Source organism: Acartia tonsa, chromosome 5 (assembly GCF_053477335.1).
Source record: "Acartia tonsa isolate MP-2025a chromosome 5, ASM5347733v1, whole genome shotgun sequence".
Taxonomy (NCBI): Eukaryota; Metazoa; Arthropoda; class Copepoda; order Calanoida; family Acartiidae; genus Acartia; species Acartia tonsa.
In genome coordinates this window covers 7958774-7980146 of record NC_137264.1, presented here as the reverse complement: position 1 = coordinate 7980146, position 21373 = coordinate 7958774, and the positions used below count along the sequence as shown (strand labels likewise).

The 21373-nt window shown below is 34.1% G+C and overlaps 2 protein-coding genes across 33 annotated transcripts in view; one reads left to right on the top strand and one right to left on the bottom strand.

The window, feature by feature from the left end:
* LOC145318659 (uncharacterized) overlaps nt 1–13653 on the top strand; it is a 30548-nt gene extending 16895 nt beyond the window's left edge. For 3 of the 32 annotated variants that reach the window (XR_013879421.1, XR_013879443.1, XR_013879442.1), the window contains 10 exons: nt 272–412; nt 1260–2354; nt 2903–2974; nt 4254–4344; nt 6956–7057; nt 7707–7793; nt 8265–8355; nt 9104–9479; nt 9665–9750; nt 10069–13653. Coding sequence is in view for 9 of the 32 variants with exons in the window: in XM_080160082.1 (XP_080016208.1) it covers nt 272–412; nt 1260–2354; nt 2903–2974; nt 4254–4344; nt 6956–7057; nt 7707–7793; nt 8265–8355; nt 9104–9415 (1991 nt within the window). In the remaining 23 variants the exon portion in view is untranslated. Of the gene's footprint in view, nt 1–271; nt 413–1259; nt 2355–2902; nt 2975–4253; nt 4345–6955; nt 7058–7706; nt 7794–8264; nt 8356–9103; nt 9574–9647; nt 9764–10068 lie in introns of those variants that run through there. The other 29 variants (XR_013879428.1, XR_013879441.1, XR_013879440.1 and 26 more) reach the window with 29 other exon arrangements.
* The window catches only part of LOC145318658 (uncharacterized), a 142795-nt gene that overhangs the window by 79915 nt on the left and 41507 nt on the right, over nt 1–21373 (bottom strand). The gene's annotated exons all lie outside the window — the stretch shown is intronic.

Sequence of the window (21373 nt, the reverse complement as noted above, 5' to 3'; positions counted from 1 at the left end):
TATATTTTTAAATTTGATTAAAGGTGTTTAGACGCCTTGAAACTATATTTTTTTTTTATATATTTTGCACAAAGAAAATTTTCTGCTAGGTAGGCATAAGAAAGATGTGTAACTTTTTATCTTAAAGAAACTATCTTTATTGGCATAAATTAAAATAATATACTACTTGAAGCAAGAATGCAGATTGGCAGAAACCAAGAAACTAATTTCATCTATCGAAAGAGTACATTCATTTTGTAAGTTGTTTTAAGATTGACAATTATTTGTTTAGGTTCCTCGTACCCAGGTGGGCCACAAACTACCCCACCTTATCCTGCTCCACCTGGAGGCCAGCAGCCTTACCCTGCGGGTCCATCTGGTCCTGGAAGGAGTGCCAGCTCACCTCACACACCCTACCAACCTGTCTATCCAGGTATTGTGAGTTAGTAATCATGGAACTAAAGGGAAAAGAGAATGGCTAATAAATTGACGTACATCCCTAATGATGACACACAAAAATACCCCTTCTGTAGATTAAAATTAGTGCTTAAAAACTTTTGAATACTCAACTTGATATCAGGGGTGTATATTCTACATGGGATCCCCTGCTCAGGGGGGGGGGGGAATAAAAAATAAGTGGTTGGAGGGGAAAAAAATGTAAAAAGTAAGAAAACTGAAAAAAAATTTCCATTTCCCCCCCCCCTTCCTTGGTGGAAAAAACTAAAAAAATGTGTGGTAGGAGGGATGAAATAAATAAAATATAGAGTTCATTAAATATTTTTCCATTTTCCCCCCTTCTTGGTGAGAAAAAACTAGGGGGGGGGGGGGAAATAAAAATTTTTGTAGCAGGGGGAAAAAAGTAAATCTTGTGCAGAATATACACCCCTGCTTGATATACCAACCAATCAAAATTTAGTAAAAGTCCCTAAATTTGTTAAGGCAACGAATATGAAAACGTTATTGTAAAACTTTGTGGACTAGTGTAATAAACAGCCCATTGTCCCTTCTCTCTCTGGTTAGTAATAATAATAGAAGCGTAGCTGTTCTATTTATAGGATTTCTCCGTCTGTCCGTCAGTGATTAAAGCAATAATACATACCTAATCTACGCATGCTTCCTCCGTACTAAGTGGGATTACATGTTTAAAAAGTCAATTTTTCTATTAATACATTGATTATATCATAATATTTTCTGTAGGTACTGTTAATTTTAATCTAAAATATTTTTTTTTGTTTTTGCTGCTTTACTCTCCATGTATTAAAATATTTCTTTTTTTCAAGATGCCTCGAAAAGAAGCCAACTATATACCCGTACAATGAGCAATTCTGGTCTACCAAATACCCTGCAGGGATACAGCGGGTCCCCTGGCACCCTGCAGGGATACACTGGGTCCCCACAGGGTTACTCTAGCTCCCCGCAGTCAACCTTACCCGCTGCTAGCAGCTATGCTACTTCGCCGCCGGCTAGAATCAGTCCACCACAACCTTCAATTCCGTCTTCCCGGTATTTGGACGGCGGCTTGGGACTGCCGCCTGCCCTACCGCCCTCCAGATCTTCTGTAACATCATTAGAACAATCGGCGGGAGAACGTCGGGGCAGTTTAGCCTCATCAACCGGTAAAATTGAGCCACCTCCCTACCGCCCTCCACCGCCTGAATTGGGGCTGCCGCCCCGAGCCCTTCCACCCATTCCCAGCTCCGGTGTAAGTCGGCAAAATTCAGCGTTGCCGCCGCGGCCTGGTTCTCGCCCTAGCGCCGCCCCGCCGCCAGTCCCAAGTTTGGATCCCCGCCGAAATTCTACAACCAGTCTGCATAGTTTAGCCAGTAGTATGCATGGCTTGCCCCCGCCACCAGAACGGCCCACTCGCCTTGATGTAGATCCGCCTGATCTAGGACTACCACCAGTTGCGGCAAGAGATACAAAACCACCGGCCGCCCGGCCGCTACATCATTCATCCGGCTCTAGGCCGGATGAAACCATGTTATCTAATCAAAAATCTGCAGGGTCTTTATCAAAATCGTATGGTAACCTTACGGCCACATCATCTGTGAATAATTTTGATGAAAACAAAGAAAATTATCGGCTGGAAGCTTCACAAAGTGTTGACAACCTCTCTGAGGAAGTGATAAGTGTCCGTGAAAGAACTAAAACATTCAACCGTATGGCCAGTGACGTCTCGTTAACGGGCAGCACTAATAAGCTGGCCAGCATTGTTAAACGGCGGAACTCGCGGGCTATAGAGATGGGTATGATGTCACGACGAGGCTCGAACCATAGCACCCGGGGCGGTGGGGAAGAGGACTCTCTGCCGGATACGTCGAGCATTACCACCTTGGATCCTACAATCAAGTCATTTATGATCATGGCAGCTAAAGGTATAGTTTTTATTATCATGTTTTAAAATTTAAACACAAAAGTATTTGAACAGTGAAGCTTTTCTATATTGAGAATTGGTCCGTAAGTCTGTAACTGATAGCTTTTATCGTTAAATTAGGCATGTTTGAATTGTCCTATATATTTCAAACTTGGCATTATGCTTCCTGTATTAGTTTGGAATAGCGATGCAACTCTATAATCATAAACAGAAACAAAGGCACAACGGATAAGGAAAGATGTTAAGTATTTGTAAACGAGCTTAATTAGTAATAATCTTACCTATTTTTTTGCGTATTTTCCGTAAAGTTGGATTTTGGGTTGTAGTCAAATACTCTTATTAAATCAAAGTGTTCTTAATTATAACCAAATGTATATTTATATGTAATGGTTCATACGTAAGAACAGATTGACTAAATAAAAGCATTCGACTAAAACCCAACATTCAACTTTACGGAATTACGCGAAAAAATTACCCTCTTTATTTCAATTCTCTTCTAGTTGACCTTTAAGTAGGTTACGTTGTAGTTTTAACTTTAATTTGGTTTAGGTGATTATCAAACAGTTGCTAAGATGTTATCTGAAAATCCCAAGTTGGTGAGACACAGAGATCTTACATCAGGTAGGATATATAGAATACAGCCTCAACAAGGATGACAACATCCATAAAAGCGAAGCTCTGAAACGGTAGGACAAACGAATATTAACACTTGTATAGTGTTAGAACTAAATAATTAGAATATGATGTATTAAAGTCGAACGAAACAAAATTGATTGTAAATCTGATGAAAAACTGCTTAAATACAGGATATTATTTAAGAACATACTTATATATTTTTAGGACTTGATTATAGAGATTCTTACAGCAATGTACTTTGTTGTCCTAGGAATCAGTATTCCAAAATCAGACCAATCGGATAATTTTATCACATAAAAATTTTATGTTAAAAAAGTTTAAATGCAACATGTTTAAAATAGACATACGGACTTTCTGGTAACGATTATAGAGTTGCTTCGCTTTCTAACTCGTACCTAACTCCTATAGGAATCAATTCATCATGCAAAGTTTGAAATTGATGGGACAATTCTAACATGCCTAAATTAACGAAAAGAGCTATCCGTTACGTACTGACGGACGGACGAACCGACCCTAATTATAGAAAAGCTTTGTTTTTAAAAACTGTAGCAAACCAGCTTATTCCAACAATGAAATTAATTCGAGAAAAAAATTAACGAAACTAATAGGTGTTTTTTCAGCTGTCGTTGGGGGGCAACACATCGTAAAATTGACGACCTCTCCATTTGTCCCCCAAATATTATTTTAGATTAATTTCGCTTGTTGGTTATACCTTATTCCTGCTTGCAAACAATTGAAATAATTTTTAAGAAAAAAAAGTATTTACCTAAGGTTTTTGGGGCTTCTTTTAGTGCAGACCTTTTAGTTCTCATTAATTTTATTTTTCAGTTTATTTTGCTTGTTGGTTATATCTTATTCCCGATAGGTTCATAAACATTTATTTTTGATTTGTAATGTCCTTTAACAAGGCCAACAAATTCCATTAGCAGCCTATTGTTCACCTCTCCTAACCTAACAATTCAAAATGATTTTCTAAAATATTTATGATAAAGGGGTGGCTAGAAGGTTTACCCACCACCTTAAATTTTAGTTTAAAAGAAAAAGTATTTTTTTTTTAATGGGGAAAGATTACTAAGCTATTTCTGTTAGATACTCTCACCCCCCCCCCCCCACCCCCTTAAAAAAATATTGAAAACCTTCCAAGGATAAGATTTTTACTGAAAAAGAGAGCTATATCGGATAAGCGGTTATCGAGATGTTTCGACACAAATACATAGACAAACACACATCCCGTTACTTTTAGTTAAGGAGATATTTTGTTTAGGTTACACAGCTCTGCACTGGGCTGCCAAGCATGGAAATAATGATCTGGTCAAACTTATTGCCGGCACATTCAAAGCTCAAGTCAACGTCAAGTAAGTCTTTTTTAATAGAGTAAAATGTTTTCTCGTATTCATTCGAATCCGGTGGAAAGGAACCGGTTCTCATCAATACGAAAAAAAACTATGTCTAGCATCGTATTATATCCAGCTTTCTACGAATATAGAAATGTACAATCATAAGATTAAAACCAGTTTTTTTAGCCGGTGGCTTCGGCACCCCGGGGCTAAAAAAACTAGTTTTAATCTCATAATTGTACATTCTATATCCGCGGAAAGCCGTTTTATAATACGATGCGAGAAATAACTATTCTTTTCAACCTATGTTAAGATCAGCTGTTATCAAAAAGTCTACGCTAGGCGGTGCAAAATATATATATTTTTGGATTTTCGGTGATTTCTCTTTGGAGGGTGGTGGTAACCTCCCCCAAAATAGTTATAAACCTTCCCAGGTCCTATGAGAACGCACACTGTAAAGGAGAGCCATATTGTTTCAACGGTTAGCGAGATCCTTCGTTACAGACAGAGATTATAAAGATTAGCGGTTGCGCCCTAGTATCTAGGGGCTCTATACAGAAGGAATATGGAAGGTCACAAAAATAGCATAAAACCATACCCAGACTTTTTAAAAAGTTGTAATAGCCTAAAACCATCCTGGAACCAGAGATGGGAAAAAAACAGGTTTTTTTAAAAAAGATCAAATCAGTGTGGTTTTTTTGGTTTAAACCGGTTTTTATTGGTTTTTATTAATAAAAACCAGGTTTTTTTGTTTTTTTTTAAATATTTTTTTTGTTTTTTTTAATAATATCCAAATTAAAGTATTCTAATTTAATATAAAGGGGTAGTTTCACGAAATGCATTTGAACTTAATTTAGTGAACCGCATATTTTATCCTGGTTAAATGGTTAAACTACATTTATATGGCATATATTTGAAAAAATTTTAATTTTCTACCACATAGTTTTTGAAATATCAAGACTTGAAAATCGTCTTTTTAAATTGCATATATCACAAAAAGACAATTTTCAGGTCTTGATGTTTTAAAAACTACGTGGTAGAAAATTGAATTTATTTCAAATATATGCTATTTAAATGTAGTTTACCCCATTAACTAAGAAAAAATATGCGGTTCACTAAATTAAGTTCAAATGCATTTCGTGAAACTACCCCTTTAGTATAAAGATTTAAACTATTAAAAGAATTTTTAATTAGGTATTTATGTTTTTGACTATATTTTTTACATTATAAAAAGACTAGCGGCTAGGCCCCTAGAGACCTCTAGGGGCACTTGAGGAGGAGAGAGTCGAATTTAATAATTGAATTTTTTATTTTATATTTTGTAAGAAAAAGTAAAAAAAAATTATTTTTTTTGGGGGGGGGGGCCAACATTTTTTTTTTTTTTTGGGGGGGGGTTGCCTGCCCCCCTCATTTTTAAATTTAGTTAAAAAGTTTTTAAAAATTTTTTTCGGAGGGGGGGTTGGGGGTGTCCCACCCCCAAAGAAAATAGTTATAAACCTTCCCGGGACCTATGAGAAGCTACCCTGTTAAGGAGAACCCAATCGGTTCAGCGGTTAGCGAGATCCTTTGGTACAAACATACAAACACACATACAAACATCCTGTTACTTTATTATAAGGATATAACTGGAAAGATAGGCCTTTGTATTAAAAAAAACCATTTAAACCATCCCACCTTGGTTTTTTTGGTTTTTTTAGCTTATTTTTTTGGTTTAAACCACTTGATTAAAACCACGTGGTTTTTATTTTGCCATCCCTGCCTGGAACCTATAAGAAGCTTCTCTATAAAGTGGGACCATATCGGTTCAGCGGTTAGGGAGATCCTTCGCGCTACAGACAAAAGGCTTACTACTTTATATAATACTAGCGGATACGCCCCTAGAGGCCTCTAGTGGCCTTTAAATGTTTTTTTTTCATTTTAAATATCTAATTTGAGAAATAACTTGTCTATATTATCAATTTTTAAATTCATGCGTCTACGCAGCGCGACCACGCTAGCGAGACTACTCTAGCGACACTATGCGGCGGAAATATTTCAATTTTTTTCTCGATTTTATTGTGATTTCTCCTGGGAGGGTGGTGGTACCCTCTCCCAAAATAGTTAAAAACCTTCCCGGGACATATGACAATCTACCCTGTTAAGGAGAACCCAATCGGTTCAGCGGTTAGCGAGATCCTTCGGTACAGACACACAGATACATAGACACACAGACATCCTGTTACTTTAGTATAAGGATAGCATAGAGTGATCAACACAGTTTAATTAAACATGTTATTTTTACTTTATATAATAGGATACTTAGAAATAGAATATTGTTATTAACTTGTTTTACATTCGTTTGTTGCAGAATTAAAGCAACAAATCATCACCTGAAAATAAGAACAAAAACTAGGGATATAAAGGGATAAGACAATGGACGATAAATTTATGTACGTTACAAATGATGATACGCAAAATTAACCCTTCTGTAGATTAAAATTAGTAGTGAAACGTTTGAACACTAACTTAACTAATCAAGTCTCCAAAGCCAACGAATAAGAAAATGTAATTAAAAAACTTTGGGAAATAAAAAGCCCATTGTCCTCTCTCTCTCTCTCTGATTTAAACTAATGCTTAAATATTATTTCAGGTCTCACGGAGGGTACACAGCCCTGCACCTGGCCGCTCAACACGGACACCAGGACGTATTTGATCTTCTGGTCGGGGCATACCATGCTGATGCTAATATTAGGTAATTTTCAGGGATCTAAAGTAATAAGACAATAGCCAATAAATCAATGTTGTACATCCCAAATGATAATACACATAATTACTCCTTTTGTAGATTATAATTTATGGTTAAGCTTTTGAACACTTAATTATTAAACCAATCAAAATTCACAAAAATCGCCAGGTAAACGAATAGGAAAACGTTATTATAAAACTTTGGGGACTTTTGTATCTTAACAACAGCCCATAGTCCCCTCCTTCCGATCCAAGGTAATTATACAAATATTTCTCTGGGTTCTCTGGGGACATATGTGCAGTGGGTATTTTAAAGTCTATGGTATGGTGCGGTTTGATTCAGGCTGCCACAATTGCTAGCCATTTATGATAATGCCTAAATTTCCTCTGATGTTAAGAATCATTATTAAAGATCAATCAATATTTTTTTCCAGTATGGCTTAGAAACCTATTAATATCTACTGGATTAGAACCGGTTCTCAGCCATACTGAAGAATTATGTGGAGTATCGTGTTACAGACAATGTTCCACGAATATTAAAATAAAATAACATTAAATTAAAACCAGTTTTCTTAGCCCGGGCCTCGACACGCGTTTTCATTTTTTTGACCGCGGAAAGCTGTCTATAATACGATGCCATATTATGACTATTGCAGGGATAATTCTGGAAAACGAGCTCGACAGTATGTGACACAGGCGGATGCCAACTCCAGCACTTTCTCATTAAGCAGTGATACATTCAGGTAACAATCACGTGATTATTAACAGGGATCAAAGGAATAACACAATGGACGCTAAATTGATGTATGTACATCCCAAAATATGATACACAAAATTATTCCTTCAAAAGATTAAAATTAGTGGTAAAAACGTTTGAACACTTAACTTAATTTAATTATCCAACCAATAAAAATTTACGAAAGTCCCCAAAGTTTATAAGCCAACGAATAAGAAAACGTTATTATAAAACTTTAGGGACTAGTGTAATAAACAGCACATAGTCCCCCCTCTCTCTGTGTTTATCAACAGCACAACTAAGATTTGATGAATTTTAATACAGACCTTATTTTGAGGTTTCATTCATTATGTTGAATTTAAGTTGGATATTTATTGAAATCAGGCATTTAAGCTGTGGTTAGGTTTATGGGTCACATCCATAACATTTTCACATGCTTAAAAGAAGAATCACACTATAATTTTTATTATTTTTTTAGACAATTAAAAGACAGACGACGAACAAGAACGAATCGGTTAGAGAAGAATCAGAGCGGAGGAATGCTCAGATTTGGCTCCATTTCAGTCAAGGTATTTTTTATTTTTGTTTTAATTGTTTTTTTTAATTCATTTATATTTTGGTAGAATTCAAGCACAAAATAGAAATGAAAGAATCAGAGCAATTTTAGATCTATCTGCGTTCCCTTAAAATATTTTCATATTACTAATGGTTTTTAGTACCTCAATTTATGCGAAAACCTATTTTGTGATTGGGAAATCGGGTATAGTCCCTTTCGTTGCAACGCACATTAAAGTGGCGATTCTTCGTATTTTTCACAGTAGGTTTTCTCCTATTTCTAGCCCCTGAGCTGCGAGGGGCCCTAACCCTGCGGGGCCAATTGCCTAACCCGCTGGGGCAATCACCTAACCCAATATCACCTAACCTAACCTAAAATAACCTATAAAAAGCCATTTTAAAAATACGACGAATCGCCCAATAAGGGGCGTTGCCACGAAAAGGACTATTCCCGGGAAATCTTTAGTAATAATTAGAGGATGAGAAAGTATGATTGGGTTGAATTTGAGCTTAAAAGGATCCTTCGCAGTATACTTCGCCCTTTTTAAAAATACCCCTACTTCAGGGATCTAAAAATGAATTGATGTACATCCACCATGAGAAAACACCAAATTACCCCTTCTGTAGATTGCAATAAGTGGTTTGAACGATTGGATTATAAGATTATGTTATTATAAATCTTTGGGGACTAGTGTAATACTTTCTTACTCCTAATTGTTTTACTTTCGTAATGATTATTGAACCAAATTTAAATTTTTTCAGGTAAAAAAGACGACCGAAGCTTTCAACAATTATTTTAACAGCAGCAGCAACAGTAGTAGCAGCCACAACTCTAGCAGTCACAACAACCCCAGATGGCAGGACAAAGACTCGCAAAAAATGCCGCCGCCCAAGTTTGCGCCCATCAAAAAGCGCAAAAGCAAGCGCACCATTGACTTCGGGTTGTCGCGGAGTGCGCCGACGACGCCGGTGGGCAAGCCGCCCGCCGCCGCCGCCATTCCCGAAGTGAATGAGGAGCGCGGCTCAGATAGCGACAGCGAGTTTGGGTTCGGCAACAGTTGGTCAAATGCTTGATTGACTTTTTCTTTTTTTTCTCTTTTTCACTGTTTATTGAACCTAAACTTGCCTTTCCAAAAATGTCACTTTTTGAAATGCCCTTTTCGCTTTTACGTGTGTGCTTTTAAATTACCTAATTTCTTTTTTTAATCTTTCTTTTATAATAATCAAAAATTTACTTGCTTTTATTCTTAAATCTTTATACCTATTAGGATAAATGAAATAAGATATTTGATTATTTTCTTCAAAGGTGGCATTTTTTGAAAGAGTCGTTTTATAACCTGTTCAGTAATTGCTTTTGTGCTCTTCTATAGAACAACCAAATTTACAATTTTTATATAGTCATTTTCTACGTATCTTACACAGGATAAAATAATGTTTTTTTGTTTTGTTAAATAAACATAAATTTCTAATAACATACACCTACAAGAGAAATTTCTTTAAAAAAACTTAATTATGCATGAAAAAAAAAAACCGGTTTTAAGGCATATTTTTGAAATGGTCATTTTTAAATATTTAGATTTTATATAACAGGCTTTACAAAGGTTTTCAAATGATTATTTTTTTTCTATGAATAATTAAGTTTTTGTAAAAGAAATTTCTCTTAAAACACCCTTCATACATTATTTTTTTGATGGGGGAAAAATGTAATATTATTTTGCATGTGTAAGAATCCTGCTTATAATCTACCTACTATGAGATGCTACCAGGGGTGTATATTCTTCAACTGATTCTTTTTTTACCCGCCTACTAAATATTTCATTTCCTCCCCTAGTTTTTCCCCCAAGGAGGGGAAAGAAATGGAAAAATGTTTTCATTATTCTATATTTTACTCATTTTTTTTACCCCTCCTACATATTTTTTATTCCTCACCCCCTCCCCTGGATCCCATGCAGAATATATACACCCCTTACTATTAGATGCTACTGTGCTTATATATGATCTGTTAAATTTTGTCATAATTTCAATAAACTTAGTCGAAATTGAGATGGATGAAAAATTACTAAAAACTACCTATGCTCTTTTTAAGTTTCTAAAAGGAGGGAAATTTTCAACATGGTTATTCATTTTACACATGTGATTTTTAATATTCATGAAATTGTCATAATTATGAACAGTTTAACTCATTAAGTGTCGTTGACTAAATGGCAACACACAACTTTACTGAAAATACGCGAAAATAATGACCCTCTTTCTGACCAAAAACGACAAAAAATTGATTATTAGAAACTCACATGTGAAAGATATTCATTTTTTGTATAATGGACAAAGATGGCGGGAAATATTTATATATTTTGGACATCTATAATTTTTAACTAGTTTATTGAAATTCTAAAATTCTTCTTTATCCTATTTGTTCTGTGGTTCTTGTAAACCTCGTCTATTTCTTAATTGTCAGAATATGATTCTTTATTACCTAGCTTTTTACAAGGTAGCTGTTCACGAAAGAGAGGTCAGAATTTTAAAAAATCTATTGATTTCAACAATTTACTACTTAAAGATTTAATTTATTGCCTGAACTAATCAAAGGGACTATGCACGAACGAGAGCACGTGATTTTTAGCACCTTACAGCAATGAATTTGAACAGTTTTTTTTGTGAATGTATTAGGTTTCTGTTTAATTTAGTTATATCGACTAAAAAATCAGTTTTACCATGGTTTTATATGAAAAAAACTCTGAAATGTTAAACGATTTTTGACGATATATCATCAAATGTTTTGTTGAGTTCAAAGCCCAAAAACATCAAATGCTATAAAATGCTAACGTACATTAATGAAAATGTTTTAATTAATTATTACAATTTACCACATATTTATAAGTAGATTTACAGTTTTCATCGAAAAAGTAAACTTTTGTGTCAAAGCATTCGATAATATATAACCTCAACTCGTTATTCATTTTCAACATTTTTTGTCAAGACCATGACAGACCTTGTCTTTTTTCATTTATTTAGTTCTTTATAATGGAAACGAAGTATATCAACTAAAAAATTACTTATATCACTTCTGGAAGGCAGAGAGAGAAAGAGAGAGAGGGGATAATGGACTTTTTATTACCCATTTTTTATAATAAAGTTTTCTAATTCGTTGGCTTAATAACTTTGGGGACTTCAGTGGATTTTGATTAGTTAGTTCGTTTAGTTCAAACGTTTCAACTACTAATTTTAATCTACAGAAGGGATAATTTTGTGCATTATTATTGGAGTTGTAAAACAATTAATCAGCCATTGTCTTATCCCGTTAAATCCCTGGCTGAAAGGTGCTTAAAATCACTCGCTCTTGTTGGTGCACAGTCCCCTTTTTCAGCCCTTATTCGCAAACAGTTTCCTTGATTTCTTGCATTTAAATATTAACTTTGTATTTATACTTTCTATCTATCTATCTTTCTACGCTTTTTTTAGTAGCGCAGCTACTCTTTTCAATGTAGCTACAAATGACAATGTATCATAATTAAATTATGCATTTCTTTTAGAAGAAAAAATATGTGATAAAATATTGTAACATTTTAGTATTTAATTATTATGTTTGAAATCTTGATTATAAGATGCGAATATTTCTATAGAATATTTTATATAATATATTATTAATTAGATAACTAAGAAGCACATTTAGTAAGGCAGCTTATACGTTTCTCCTTTCTTTGTAAGAAAAAGGGTGTAAGGCCCGGGCAAACAGAAGGATATCATATGATTTTTTTTTATTGTTCGTGGACAATAGTCTATAATACGATGCATATTCTTTTCAGTGCAGTGTGGCTAAAAACCGGTTTTAAATCAAAACAATTGGACAATAAAATTATTAATTATTAGTAGATGTATAACCCAGAAAACTACTTGGATTCAATGTAGAGGGGATCTTTTTATTTTGCTTGCAAATTGATTTTCTGCTCTTTTGTATCGGCTTGGTTGTGTACTTGGTAGATATTAAAAGACCCAATTGAATATTAACCAATGATGTCGGGTTATTAACACAGCCAAGGCGCTACAAAAGAGCAGAAAGCACTTTGATGGCAGACGAAAAGGTTCCCCAACACTGGATCCAGGTAGTTTTCTGGGTTATACATCTTTACTTATTACATTTATTGTCTTTTGAGGAAATATATTTCAGCTGCCTAAAGGGTGTGTAAAAAATGCGGACATTTTTAAAATTCAAATTGCGCGGCTTGTGTTAATTGTGGGAAAATGTTATAAACTCTAGTTTTTGGAAATATAAGAACAGTTCAGGTACTACAAATAATTTATGAGCCAGGTGCTAGAATGTCCCAAAATTTACTCGCAAGTAAAGTTTTAAGTCAGTCTGGACATATTACCAAGTAGCTACCTAACTATACGTAGCACAGGAACCGTTCTTATATCCCAAAACTAGAGTTCATAGCGGCTCTAACGGTCTGCGTAACATGTTTCTGCTAGTAACACAAGCCGCACAATTAGAATTTTAAAAATGTCTGCATTTTTGGCACACCCTTTAACCTAGGAATTGAATATTTGCACTATCATTATTGGTTCACTTGTTTTTATATCACTCCAAACAAATTATATTTATTTAAAATTACAGTTTTATTTAAATGTTGAATTATTAAGTATTAAATGCAAGAAGTGCCTTTATTTTATTTTTCCTTGTAATATTTTACATTTTTTAACTGTTCGCGATTTTATTTGATATGAATCCTGTATGTTTGTGCACTTTTAACCCAAGTCTCCCATAAAAAATTAATTATAAGCTTTCAATTTTAATAGTTATTTAGACAGGTTTCCGCGGATATTAAATTGAAAAATTATAAGATTGAAACTAGTTTTATTAGCCTTAAGCTCAGAAGGCTCGAACTAATAAAACTGGTATTAATTTTATGATTTTTATGAATATTCGTGAAAAATTGTTAGTAATACGATGCTGTACATGATTTTTCAGTCTGTTTGAGAACCGATTCTAATCCAGTGGTTACTAATCGGTTTCGAAGTCATATTGGAATAATGATTCCATGAGTAATTATTGTAAAATCTTAATTGTCACAAAACTAATTTTTAGGATATAATACAATGTAAATATACAAGGAAAAATTTATATTAAAAACTTCATTACAAGAAAATGACAATCCTATAATTAAACTGACAATCCAAACATAAAAAAAATAACTATTGCTACCATTTATTTTAATATTATCATTCCACAATGACAGGTATTATTATATATTAATTAACAAAATGTTCAACGAAATGAAACAAAATCAGACGAAATATATATCTTATAGATAGAATTCATGTTTTTTTTCAACGCGAAGCTTTTTTAGGACAGGTTCGTCCGTACAGTCATCTCTTTTCGGTAATCTACACAGGTTAGAATTGTCCTATCGATTTTAAACGTAGCATGATGATTTTTATAACAATTAGGAACGGGAATCATATCAACTGTATAATTGTTACCAAAAAGTCCGTACGTCCATTTAAAATATGCTGATTTCTTACTCTTTTGACAAATTTTTGTATGTTATAATCATCCTATTTATCTGATTTTTGGTCATTTTTGTCAGAGAGGTGATTGGTTAAAACACAGCGTCATTACTAAGAGAGTAACAATTGTTTCTACTACTGTCGGCACCAATAGAGTATGGGGAATGCCTTTGCACAAAATACAGGGAGTAAGGTAGGGGACAATGGGCAATTAATTCAATTTAAGAGTTTTCGCTGAAAGACCATAAAATCCAGATTTATCCAGAAAAGGGCGTATTAATAAACTGTAGAAAACTATAAAATGAGAAAACAATTCCAAGAAAAAAGCATTAATTTAAAAATTAGACTACCAGCACAACAGACTGACGTAACCATTCAGTAATTAATTACTAGAAAAATCATCTCTGGAACCTGAAAAAAAAATTATTCAAACCAGCCATCTCATAACAAATTAAATTTATTGATACTCGTCTGCTATATTCAAAACTAACGTTACGAGTTAGCGGCATTTGATGCGCTAGTACTCAAAGTCAGTCAGAACCTGCTAAATTCTTGCAAATTCCCTTTAAGCCAATACCTAAAGTCTGAGACTCCTAAAAATTGAATATTCGATCCATTGTCCCCTCCCTTACTCCCTGCATTACCATGCACAGTTAGGACTTCCACACAAAGGTCGAGCAATCAAAGAGTTGATTGTCTGTAATATCCCAGATGTTTGGACAGAAAAGTAAAGATTTTGATCCCTTTATTATCCTCGGTTGTTAAACCTGACAAGAGCATCAGGGTTCTAAAGGGATAAGTCAATGGAAGATTAATAGATATACATCCCCACTGATAATACACAAAATTACCCTCTTCTGTAGATTAGTAGTTAAAATATTTTAACCATTCTACTTAATGAACCAACCAATCAAAATTCAAGATAAGCCCCCAAAATTGTAAACTAACGAATAAGAAAACGTCAATATAAAACTATGGGGACTAGTGTAATAAACAGCCCAATGTTCTCTCCCTCCCTGCACAGCATAAGTATTCATTTATAAATTTCTTTGTTTCGTAATATTTGTTCTTTTTAGTAGCGAAGCTACTCTATAATTCACAATGTCCGTCCGTCCGTCTGTCCGTCCGTCTGTCCGTCTGTCCGTCCGTCCGTCTGTCCGTCCGTCCGTAATTAATGAATTGGGGGAAACGTGATTTTCTCGGCTCCTATAAAAGATAGAATTCTGAAATTTTTTGACAACATTCCCATCATCAAGGAGCACAATTAACTATAAAACACCAATGGCGGTCGGACTGCTTTTTAGCAGGTTTTAGGCTATTTTTTATATTTTCCAAATTTTCCCCATATCTTTGGTGTTTATGGTCCGATTTTCGAAATTTTTTCAGTTAAAGATATCAAAATTAAATTTCCCGTCATTTGAAGAAAACAACAATGACGGTCAGACTGCCTTTTTGCAGGTTTTTGGCTATTTTTATATTTTTCACATTTTTCCCCATATCTTTGGTGTTTATGGTCCGATTTTGGAAATTTTTTCAGTTAAAGATATCAAAATTAAATTTCTGGCATTTTAAGAAAAGAAACAATGGCGGCCAAACTGCCTTTTAGCAGGTTTTGGGCTATTTTTATATGTTTGACATATTTCCCCATATCTTTGGAATTTTTGGTCTAATTTTAAAACTTTTTTGCATTAACAGTTTCAAAATATTTTTTCCCATTGTTATGTGCATCTAGTATGTAATTTACTTTAACCGTCTTCATCATACAAAATAAAACAAGGTTTTGTGTTTTCCCAATAAATCTACTCTTGATTTTAATAAATACACTTTAAATCTACTTTTACATATTCCCATCCACAATTTTTGTGCTTCGCTACTTATGGATGTTGTCATCCTTGTTATTCTCCTAATCCTCTCTTATTGACCTCTTGCTTATTGTATAGCTACTCAATAATTAATGATGTCCGTTCGCCTGTCTGTATGTGTTTCCTGTGAATGTTGACTATAACATGGCTATTTACCGACGGTTAAGTCCCCAAAGTTTTATATTAACGTTCTCCTATTCATTGGCTAAACAACTTTGAGGACTTTTATTGAATTTTGATTGATTGGATCACCAAGTTGAGTGTCCAAACGTTCCAACTACTTATTGTAATCTACAGAATGGGTGATTTTCAGTATCATCAGTGGGGATTCGACGGATATTAATCGGTTTTGAAGCCATACTGGAAAAACTATTTATTTTTCTATGAATAGAATCGTCCCTGTTAACACAAAACATTTAATTCAGTTTTTCTGACCTCTTTGTTCAAATATTTGCCGAATCAGAAATTGTATTCAATTCAACTATTATACTGGGATATAGGGACGATACAATAAATCCTTATAATAAAGTAACAGGATGTCTATCTGTCTGTACTGAAGGATCTTGCTAACCACTGAACCTATATAGTTCTCCTTGACAAGGTAGCTTCTCTTAGGTCCTGGGAAGGTTTATAACTATTTTGGAGGAGGGTAACACCATTCTCCCAAGAGAAATCGCCAATAAATATTTAAATTTTTCCGCAAGGCGGCGCCAGTATCGTAGAAACATGACTTAAAAACAGCTGATCTTAACATAGACAAATCATTTATCAAATTAGATATTTAAAATTAAATAAAAAACAAGTGCGTATCCTCTAGTAAAACATATTTAGCATTTTAAAGATAAATATCAAAACATTGTTAAACTAAGGGAGGAAGGACATTGATTTAAAATTACAATGGTAACCAAAGTTTTATAAACATGACTTTGGATACATTTATTTAAGCCTAATTAAGCTCTGTAATTGATAACGGAGGGAGGTTGCAGTAAATACCCTGAAAAAAAACCTTCTCTAAACGAAAATGAAAGAGCCAAGAACCATCCCGGAACATTTTTAGAAGATTCTTTATAATAGTGAACTCTATTGGATCACAGGTTAGCGAGATTCAAAGTTACCAACCCTTTCTCTGCATGTGTCGTTGAAAACAGGGAGGAAGGGGACATGGGGCCGTTTATTACACTAGTCCCCAAATTCTTACAATAACCTTGGGAACTTTTAAAGAGAATTTTATTTGTTTGGTTCATTTAGTTGAATGTCCAAATATCTAATAACTAATTGTAATCTACAGAGGGATAATTTTGTGTATCATCATTGGGGGATGTACATCAATTTATTGACCATTGTCTTATCCCTTTAGTTCCCTGCATTGAAAGAATTTCTTATTACTTTTCTCTTTATCCCGGATCTGATCAATTTTATGAACAAAGAAGATCATTGACATAAATTGCGAGTAAAAACCTAATCTTTCTCAACAAAAATAGCTTCTTTGTAACATTGTATAATCAGGGTTCCTAAGGGATAAGACAATCAACGATATGTTGGTGTATACCTGCAATGATGATAAACAAAGTCACTCCTTTTGTAGGTTAAATCTATTAGAATACATATAGTCTTGAAGTCGACGAATAAAATAACGTGCTTATAAAACTTTGAGTACCAGTGAAATATAAAGTCCAGTGTCCCCTCCCTCACTACATTATACATTTACAATAAAATTAAAATGCTGATGTATTTAAAATGTCAAGGTTATATGTCATCATTTTAATTTTGCTACCATAAGAAGTTCAGTTAAGGATAAACAAGATGACGTCACAAAGAAGCAAAGCCTGTGCTCGAACCCACGACCCTAAGATTAAGAGTCATGCTCTCTGTTTAAAATGAAAGGCTAAACCCCTGTAAAAACTAATGAAACTCTATTGGTCGGTAAGGGTTCATGTTGGATGTATTTATAGCATGAGAAAAATACATCTACTGTACTTTTGCCGGATGTAAAAGTGTTATAGTCCTGATAGTAATCAATTCCATTTTTACTATTTACAATGTTATACTCAATTTAGTTTGTTATACAAAGTCAGATTTCTCCTATCCTACAATATAAAGTAGTAAAAATCTTATATAAGTTACTGATCAACAAATAAGATTTCTAAAACTTATTTGCTACTCCACAGATTATGACGTCATACGATAGAATAACCAATGAGAGGCCAGCATAAATTTTACCATTGGTCAATTACAGTGTATACTGGCCTCTCATTGGCTATTCTGTCGTAAGACGTCATAATCTGTGGAGGGACTTTAATCATCTTCAAATAAAAATCTTAATTGTAGTAAGTAAGACTTCAGCAAAGCAGTTAACAACAAAAATATAAATTTACCTTTTAAATTAGTAATATACGTAATTTGTGGCCATATCAGTGATCGAAAGGGATAAAACCTAAATGATGGCTGATAAATTGATGTACATCCCCAATGATTATACACAAAAATAACCTACTGTAGATTACAATTAGTGGTTGACACGTTTGGACACATGTTGGACACACATGTTAATGAACCAACCAATTGGAATTCTATAAAAGTCCTCAAAGTTGTTAAGCCAACGGATAAGAAAACATAATTATAAAACTTTGGGAACTAGTGTAATAGGCAGCCCAAATTTTTCCTATCTCACTGCATTAATATAGCCGACTTAAATAATTTTAAGTAAATAATTTTGAATAATATCATTTTGAAAATATGTCAGAAATAACCACTTTTATGTAATGTCATAAAGTCGACATAAACTATTATGTAAATATATTCAGTAAATATGAATTAACAACATGCATCTATAGAAGATGGTTTAAGTAATTTCATTCATTCATTCATACTATCTATCTACCTATCAATGCATGTATTCATATTAAAGTTCTTTGGGATTGGGTCCGGTTTTAGTATAAGAACAAATTTTTAAGTCAGGGGCGTCCAAGCTTTTTATTTTGGGGGGGGTAAAAATTTTTTAGGGGGGGGTAAAATGGCGCGCGAAGCGCGCCGCAAATTTTTTTTACCCCCCCCAAAATTTTTACCCCGGGGGTAAAATTTGCTTGGGGGGGGTAATTACCCCCCCTGAAATCTGTTGGCAGGTGTAAATTTAGTTTACCCCCCCCAAAATTTACCCCCGGGGTAAAATTTTTGGGGGGGTAATTTAAATTTTATTAAATATATAGCATTAAAAATGCGCGCGAAGCGCGCAAAAATTTTTTTTATTAGAGATTTTTTATTTTGGGGGGGTAAATACCCCACCCTAAATGGTTGGGGGTGCCTACGGCACCCCCAGGGTAGGGATAAATTTTGAATGGGGGGGGTAAAATGAAAAAAATTTTGGGGGTGCCTACGGCTCCCCCAAAATCGGTTGGGGGGGGGGGGGGTAATCGCCCCATTACCCCCCCCCCTTGGACGCCTATGTTTTAAGTAAAGGAATTAAGAATGATACCTCTATCAACAATTGAAAATTTAATTAGAAGAGGAATTGAGGGTGGCTTAATAAAAGTTTTTTATAATACTAAAAAAGATAAAGGGATCTTTTTATACATATCCTTTATTTAAATTTCCAAACGTTTAAGGTTTAGATTAATAAAATATGATAGAAGCACCTTATAGTGCCTAATAAAAAATGACGTCATACAATACAAATGACAATACTAATAATAGGCCAGTATAGATTTTACCATTGGTCAGTTACAATGTACATTGGCCAATCATTAGTCATTTGATCTTCAATATGATATGCCTATAGGCTCATTTAAATCTTTTTTTTGGTAAAAGTGCCAAAAAGAAAGCTTAATGATTAATTTGGATGACCTTTATTTTTGCATTTTCCATTTATTTTATTGGACGGTTTATGTGTTAGAACCTGAGTAAATCCTGTAGATTCCTTAATGTGTATATATATGTACTCAGCAAATTTGCATATTGAATGTACTTGTTAACCATACACTTTAGCTAATACCATTACATTATTCTGTGTGTGTGTGTATATTTTCACAATTAAGTCAAAAATTTAACTACAGCGAAGTTTTATATAGTGCCTATAAAAAATGACGCCATACTGGCCTACTATTGGTAATTTTGTCTGTGTGTTGGCCTATCATTGGTCATTTGTATTATATGACGTATATTTTTTAGGCACCATAAAGAATTTCACCAACAGCTATATACTTTGAGGGACAACTTCAATGATTGTTTAAGATATAAAGGTCGTTTGGAGGTGGAGTTTCTCTAATACTATCCCTAATAATAATTTCATGGGAACTTCATGAAAAGCTTCAATTTATATAGGACAAAACTATTATGGTGATCTTTAGGTACAAACATATGTATAAACTGGCATAGATAGACATCCTACTTTTTTTATATAAGGATTAGTAGTAAATCTTCTCTGTAACTAGGACAAATCCGTCATTTGTCCATCTGTTAAAGATTTTGAGCAAATTTATGGGCAAGAATGTCCTTATTGTATTACATTTTTGCTGGATAAAATCATCTTTTTTCTTATGTTTTATTTAAACACTCTTATTATGTACATAATGCACTAGGATTTCCTTACAAAAATTATTCAACAAATCAGCATTTCTAAAATTAGATTCTCTTTAGTAATAACAAGGACGACAATTGTGTCGTTGAGGAGCGCAGCACTAACAAATCTATATCATAGGGATCGTAGTATAACATTAAAAAATATGAACGAACTGACTCTAATTATAGAAAAGTTTTGCTTTCATTTTACAACTAAAGTCAAATTTAAAATGAAATTATTTGTTAATGTAGATAACTTTCTATCTGTTATTCTATCTATCTATAGATGTATCCTTATAATAAAGTAACAGGATGTCTGTCTGTTTGTCTGTCTGTGTTTCTGTTTGTCTGTACTGAAGGATCTCGCTAACCGCTGAACCTATCGGGTTCTCCTTTACAGGTTAGCTTCTCAGGTCCCGGGAAGGTTTATAACTATTTTGGGGGAGGGTACCACCACCCTACCAAGAGAAATTGCCCCCCCCCCAAAAAAAAATCCCCCCCCCAAATCTTTTTCTTTTAAAATCTATAATAATAATTTGGGTTATCAAATTCCACTTTCCCATCCTCAAGTGCCCCTAGAGGCCTCTAGTGGCGTAGCCGCTAGTAATGTATAAAGTACATCCTGTTAGAATAATGCATCAATTTATTTGTATAGTGTTTGCAAATAAGATTATCTAATGTAATACTATTCAATGCGCAATATCCCCCAAACTATCCTTGGACCACAACAGAGTCCCCAAAGTTTATAATAAAATTTTTTTATTCGTTGGCTTATCAACTTCGGGGTGAATTTGGATTGGTTGGTTGTGGGTCATGAAGTAGAGTGTTCAAACGTTTTAACCACTAATTTTAATCTACAGAAACAGTAATTTTGTGTATCATCATTGGGAATGTAAATTAATTTTATCGTCTATGGCTTGTACCTTTACATCCATGGAAAAATTTGTGAACAAAATATGTTTTGAATAAGAGTTAAAATATGGGAGGGGGGGGGGGCATGTAGCCCACAAGTAAGTTTGAGGGATATTGCCATTGAATATAATTATGCACTTACCCTTCCATGTTATCACAAACATTATTAAAAGCATGGCTTTTATATAATAAGGGTAGG